General features: G+C 32.3%; 1 protein-coding gene across 1 annotated transcript in view; it reads right to left on the bottom strand.

Moving 5' to 3' along the window:
- Positions 1–1,208: 1,208 nt before the first annotated feature.
- ASZ1 (ankyrin repeat, SAM and basic leucine zipper domain containing 1) overlaps positions 1,209–7,099 on the bottom strand; it is a 56,475-nt gene continuing 50,584 nt past the window's right edge. Inside the window, exons 11-13 of the mRNA XM_082692518.1 lie at positions 6,092–6,197; positions 5,146–5,259; positions 1,209–1,871 (exon numbers count right to left, since the gene is read on the bottom strand). Of these exons, the coding sequence (XP_082548644.1) occupies positions 1,719–1,871; positions 5,146–5,259; positions 6,092–6,197 (373 nt within the window). The 3' untranslated portion in view covers positions 1,209–1,718. The remainder of the gene's footprint in view (positions 1,872–5,145; positions 5,260–6,091; positions 6,198–7,099) is intronic.

Here is a 7,099-nt window from a genome sequence, read left to right as displayed (position 1 = left end):
AGCCATCTATCTATCTATCTATCTATTTTTTTTTTTTTGTCAGAGAGAGTGAGCACAGGCAGACAGAGAGGCAGGCAGAGGCAGAGGGAGAAGCAGGCTTCCTGCTGAGCAAGAAGCCAGATGTGGGACTCGATCCCAGGATGCTGGGATCATGACCTGAGCCGAAGGCAGCCACTTAACCAACTGAGCCACCCAGGCGTCCCGAGCAATCTATACTTTTAATGCCATTCCGATCAAAATTCCACCGGTATTCTTCAAAGAGCTGGAGCAAATAATCCAAAAATTTGTATGGAACCAGAAGAGACCCCGAATTGCTAAGGAAATGTTGAAAAACAAAAATAAAACTGGGGACATCACGTTACCTGATTTCAAGCTTTACTACAAAGCTGTGATCACCAGGACAGCATGGTACTGGCATAAAAACAGACACATAGACCAGTAGAACAGAGTAGAGAGCCCAGATATGGACCCTCAACTCAATGGTCAAATAATCTTCGACAAAACCAGGAAAAAATATACAGTGGAAAAAAAGTCTTTTCAATAAAGACTGGGAAAACTGGGCAGCTATATGTAGAAGAATGAAACTCGACCATTCTCTTACACCGTACACAAAGATAAACTCAAAATGGATAAAAGACCTCAACGTGAGACAGGAATCCATCAGAATCCTAGAGAACACAGGCAGTAATCTTTTCGATATCAGCCACAGCAACTTCTTTTAAGACATGTCTCCAAAGGCAAAGGAAACAAAAGCCAAAATAAACTTCTGAGACTTCATCAAAATCAAAAGCATCTGCAGAGCAAAGGAAACAGTCAAGAAAACAAAGAGGCAACCCACGGAATGGGAGAAGATATTTGCAAATGACAGTACAGACAAAATTTTTACATTTTATTCTTATCCTTTGCATTCTCTGAAATAATTTAAAAAAATTATTGATTTCCTAATGTTATATAACCAAAAAATTTAAATGAATTCCTTATAATAATGGAAGAGAAAAATAAGGACTAAAAAAAGGGTACTAACTTATGAACATTTTACAAATTTTGTATAAGATTCACTGTGACAAAGGAACATTTTAAAAAATCATTTTATTTTTTTCATCATAAGTGCCTTGTTTAAGCCCCATCAACTATTTCCCCCATCTCCCACCCACCTCTGGTAGCCAACCTGTGTATTCTCTACAGTTAAAAAACAGGAACACACTGCCTTTTTTTTTTTTTTTAAGATTTTATTTATTTATTTGACAGACAGAGATCACAAGTAGGCAGAGAGGCAGGCAGAGAGAGAAGAGGAAGCAGACTCCCTGCCGAGCAGACAGCCCAATGCGGGGCTGGATCCCAGGACCCTGAGATCATGACCTGAGCTGAAGGCAGAGGCTTTAACCCACTGAGCCACCCACGCGCCCCCACACTGCTTTTAAATGTCAAAGAATATTAGATAAAACTTTTGTTTTGAATGTGATTTAGAATCATAGAATCAAACTTGAGAATCACTTGTAATTTACTACTTGATCAAAATTAACATAACAGTATAGCAAATTATGTTTTTAACTCAAACTGACAAACCATCTTCTAAAGAAACTTTTTGCTCTATGCAATCATAATTTCTCCTATGGAGTATCAACAAATAATGTAGTTCTACTGTGCCAGAAATAGTTAAAAGCAACATTCGTAGGTAATTTGAATTATACATACATTATTCAAAACAAATGTTATGGTTATTTTCTCTGCAAGGTTAGCTTGCAAACAAAAAGAAGCAACCCAACTCCGCATACTGCAATAGCCGTCCTCTTCAAGATTTTGCTATTCCAAGTTGATACTTCTTCCATTAATGGAATGTGAGTTGGATCATTTTCTCGCTCATTTTGCAACTAATATTTAGTATAAGAAAATGAAAAGAGTTAATGTACAGTACACTGAAAAATATCTTTGATTTTTAAAAATAAAATATCCATGTCAATTCAGTTGATGTAGAGGCAGCCACCGCAAGATTTCCATGGAAGATTTAAAGTGAACACATACGTCTTAAAAAACCATCTTTTTTGCCAAGGATCCCATCATGATGAATTAGTTTCACATTAAGAATAAATGCTTTGATAGATTATTACATTTTAAAATCATTTTTTAAATTTTTTTATTTTTTATAAACATATATTTTTATCCCCAGGGGTACAGGTCTGTGAATCACCAGGTTTACACACTTCACAGTAAAATTATTTTTTTATCAAGAGATAAAGTTCCTGGAATATTTCTATTTTTACCTACAAGCAATGATAATTGCTATTTCCCCCTCTGTATTTAAATATTAAATGATTTCTTAACAAAAAAGTAAACCATTCTTATACCTATAATACATAAAATTTATCAAAAACTAGAGGATTTGATGCTATTGCTAGAAGTTTAATCCTTTATTTAGATATAATTGTAGGAACAAATACTAACAAAAACTTAAGTGACTCTTTTAGGACTTCTTAGCAATGAAAGCACATGACCCAGTCAGTTTCTGAATACTCCTACAGAACTCTCTTGCTAAAGAAGGCCCCCCAACCATGTGTGTGGGTTGTGTGTATGTGTAGGAGAGAAAGAAGAGAGAGATAGTTGATGGGGGAGGAGCAGAAGGAGGAGAATGAGCAGAAGCCAAAAGATCTTTAAAAGATAAAAAGAATCAGGCACTTTTATAGAGTGATATATACTAGAAACATACGGGGCTAGAGTGGTGACTTAGATATTTCCAACATTAGCAAGAATAACTACATCTAAAATCTACAGTGTAAATATTTAATTTAAAAAGCTTGCAAAATTAATTTTAAATTTACAGCAGAAAACAGACTTCAATGCCAATCTCCTTAATACTGTATTCTTGGCCTGACTTCCAAATGGCTTCATTCAGTAACAGATTCCTTTTTGACACTGATGCTCCATTTACTGAATCCCGAGACAGCCATTCCTTTTATTAACCAATTACTTAGAATGACCCTTTCTGACAGGAGCCTGTCACTGTGTTGCTTTGAAAGAGAGTGATGTGGTGTTAAAGTCTAGCCTTGACCTCTCCTACCCTCTCTCTATGTTACCTCCATACACTTATCTATGGTAACCCATATTTTTTAAAAATTTGCTTCAGTTATTATTGGTAAACTGAAATATCATAAGCTTAACAGGCATAATAGCATATTCCCAAATCTGGAAGCCTTCACAGTTCCCTAAATCAAATCTCATGGTGATTACTACTTTAGACTAATCCAGAAAAACCAGTATAAAGCTTGCTCAAAAATTAAGACTTTCCTGACCAAAGAACTGTATCTGCCATTATTATAAACTAATAAATGTATTTTCAAGGCTTGTTCTTATATAGAAATATATAAATTTGAGGTAGAGAAGGCCATAGAAAAAAGACTTTATGTTTAGCTAAAGAAAGCTAAGGTTTCTCCTTATAGATACACATTATTAAAATAAATATCATGGTACCGGATTGAATTATTTATGTTTTAGAGTCAAAGTTACCCCTAAAGCAGTGCTTCTTAATTTCATTTTTTTAGGAAAAAACCTGTCCTCTCTCTCTTATTTCATCTCAGTCTTCTTTGCCCTCCCCAAATGTTTTTAGTTTATCTTGGAGAAAACAAATAATTACCAGTCCTGAGGAAAGATGGCTTGGGGGAATTTCCTACACTAAACATTAAAGGATGATGCTTTGCAGGAAGTATCTTTACATAGCCCATCCAAATTTCCCCTGGATCGTCATGAAAAATACCATGCTACGTAAAATCAATATGATTTTCCTTTACTTCTTCAAGATGATGAAGGTAGTGAAGATGATTGGTGCTATAATTCTCATGTTGTCAACAAGTTAAGAAAGTAGAAAATTAGATTTTTACATGAGAAAGTTTGTTTGAAGAGTGGTCTGGATTAAAGGAACACAGAAGTGGAAGGAGTGTAGTTAGGAGACTAATGGGTAGCACAGTTGCCTGACATATACAGAGATAATACAACTTCTAAGATGCCTCTTTCTCTAGAAAGGAGATATTGTCTATAAGAATTCTGAGATATACTGCTCATTTGGCCCATTTAAAATTTATTTATTCCCTTATTATTTTGTAAAATTTGCTTCACCATTTTCTACTCACTTAAAAAAGACTCCTTTAACCAAACACATGTTCCTAGCTAGGATGACAAATTACCTGGAACATGTATAAAGTTGATTTTGAGAAGAACCTTTTCTGATAAAATATTAATGAAAATATCAAATGACTTATGGGTTGAACCTATACAAATTTAAAGAATAATCTGACATTCACTTCAGCTATTTCATAAAAATTATAGACACCAAAGATATTAAATAGAGTAGGAGAACTCAGAAGTAAGTTCTTGAGTCAAATGAAAGTGTTTTCCTTTATTACATATCTTCAACAGAGTTCCCGATTTCAGCAACTTAGATCTTGTTATAGCCAATTTTCTTAAGAGGAGGGAAAATCATCTGTCCTTAAATCCAGATATATAGTTCTACATGAATACAGAAACACCACCAAAAAAAGCCCATACTCTTTAAGAACGTCTAGAAAATAGAATATTTCATCTAAAAACCTATCTCATCAACAGAACTGATAAACATGTCATTTTCATAATTTTTCATCTGCAAATTAATATGTAAGAAAGAATATAACTTCACATCTTTAACATGGTAATACTTGATTTTCATTATATTTTTTTGGCTGCATATCATTATAACAAATGGGTGTACCATAATTAGTTAAATAATTCTCCTGCCATAGGACATTATGGCACATACAATTTTGGAATCATTAAATTATTGATAGATACAAATATTTTTACGGTTCTTGGCACATCTTGCCAAACTGTTTCTGAAAGGGGTTGTGACATCAGTCTCACATGAAAATAGCAACTTGGTGAATACCCAGGAGTGGGTATGATGACACATCCTACCTTGCTAATTTAAAAGATGAAAATCATAGATCTTGTTCTTTTAGTCTGCATTTCTATAATAACCCACAAAGTTTGTTTCTTATATTTCTTCTTTCTTTCCTTTTTCTACTTGTCTAGCGGGAGCTTAAGTTGCTCTTGTCAGAACTGCTTCATCATCTGACATATTATTTGTGTATCATTTCCCCTTTTAAAATATTAAATACATACCTTCTGAATTAAATCTTTTAGTTTGCAGACCTCTTTATTCAAATCTTCAACATTACTAACCAGTTCTTCACAAACTGAAGTAAAATTCCGGGGAGAAGCCCATTCTAGTACTATCTGTGAATATTTTCAAAAGTCACATTTTAAAGAATGGGAAATGACAGTTTATAACTTTGTATCTACAAAAATTACACAGTATTCTCACCCATTAAATTATGAAACTGAAAAGCATTTTTGTTCAGGATAAATTCTGATGCCAAAAAGAAGTTAGTGATTTTATGTAGTCACATCAGTTTCTTGAATACATTTATAAAATATATGTATATATGACTTTATGGAGACTAATATTTAGTAATAATAGAATTTATGGTGAACAAATAAATTCATGAAGGTTTTAAGAATGATAAGACTCCTATATTATTGTTACATAAAAATCAGAGGAAAACAAGTGCATTAAGTATTTTTCACTATAAACAAATAGTTAAAACCAAATCACATGAAAAACTCTACAAAAAACGTTTGCTTTTCAGGTCACTTACACTTTCTCTATTTAACTTTTCCTTCTTTAACAAACCTTATATTGATATGGTTTTTAATAACACTCAACACATTGTTTTGTTTCAACTTTCACTTGGGTCTCCTGTCACTTTATATTTTAAACAACTATATTCCCTTTAAGAAATGTTAAAGGGAATATAACATTTCCCTTTATAAAATGTTAGGAAAAAACCTAACAGATCAGTTTAATTTTTGGTCTAACTCATTTTCCTTTACTTGAACACAGTTCTTTAATTAATTAGTATATAAAGCAGTAATAATTAAACATATTGACTTATTTACATTTTATGTGACTTACAATTTTACCAGACCACTGTTTAGAGAATTATCACTAAATTATCTGGAATGTTCTTCAGCACTCATACTTTTCTTAACAAGTTTTATAGAATACCTTGTGAGAATTTACAGGCAACTCAGTTATGATATTCTGTACAGCTGTTATTAAATGGCCACACTGTTTGTTTAATTTCAGAAGAAAGTTGAGGAACTCATCACCACTAAAGAGAGGAAACAAACAAGTAGGAATCACTAATATGAGCAATTTACTTCATTTTACTGGGTTAGTTACTCAATGTCTAGTCATAATATTTACTATATTCTTTAAAAATATTTATAGAATAGCTAATATGTATTAGCTATGAATTAGACATTGGTTAAACAAAGAAAATATAATATAAATATAAAATATAAAATATTTAAAAAAATAAAATATAAAATAAATAAATATATAATATATAATAAATATATATAAATATATAATATAAAATATAAATATAATATAATATAAAATATAAAATATATATATAAAATATAAAAATATTTATAGAATAGCTAATATGTATTAGCTATGAATTAGACATTGGGTAAACAAAGAAAACAAGTCTCCAATCTTGAGGATCTCGAGCTTCAGCAGGAGAGGTAGACACAGAATTATAATCTCACTATTCAAAGACACATATAAAGAAGGAATATAAAACTATTAATATTGAGTATCTATTACACGAAGGCAATGCACTGGTTATTTTACATTTACCATTCTTTAATTCCTCCCTACAACTCCTATAACGCAGATGTTAACATTAGCTTATAGCTGAGACATCTAAAACTTGGAGATAATGAACTTAGTATAATGGGAATAGAGAATTTGTAATGCTTCACAGAGATGGTACTTGAATATAAATTTATACAGTCTTAATGAATAAAAGGGAAATACACAGCCTTCTTGTGATGCATAATTTTCAGGGCCACTGAATATTGCCAAGCATGTTGTAAAAATCGCAACCTTATAGTATGCATTCATCATATACTGTGTGAAAATCGCAACCCTATAGTATGCATTCATCATATACTGTGTGAATGGCTTCCCCCTCTCCACCCCAGAACTCTACAATACACCTCC

Source organism: Mustela nivalis (genome assembly GCF_964662115.1).
Source record: "Mustela nivalis genome assembly, chromosome: 12".
Lineage (NCBI taxonomy): Eukaryota > Metazoa > Chordata > Mammalia > Carnivora > Mustelidae > Mustela > Mustela nivalis.
The sequence above is the reverse complement of the archived record's forward strand: the minus strand, read 5'-3'. Positions and strand labels throughout refer to the sequence as shown.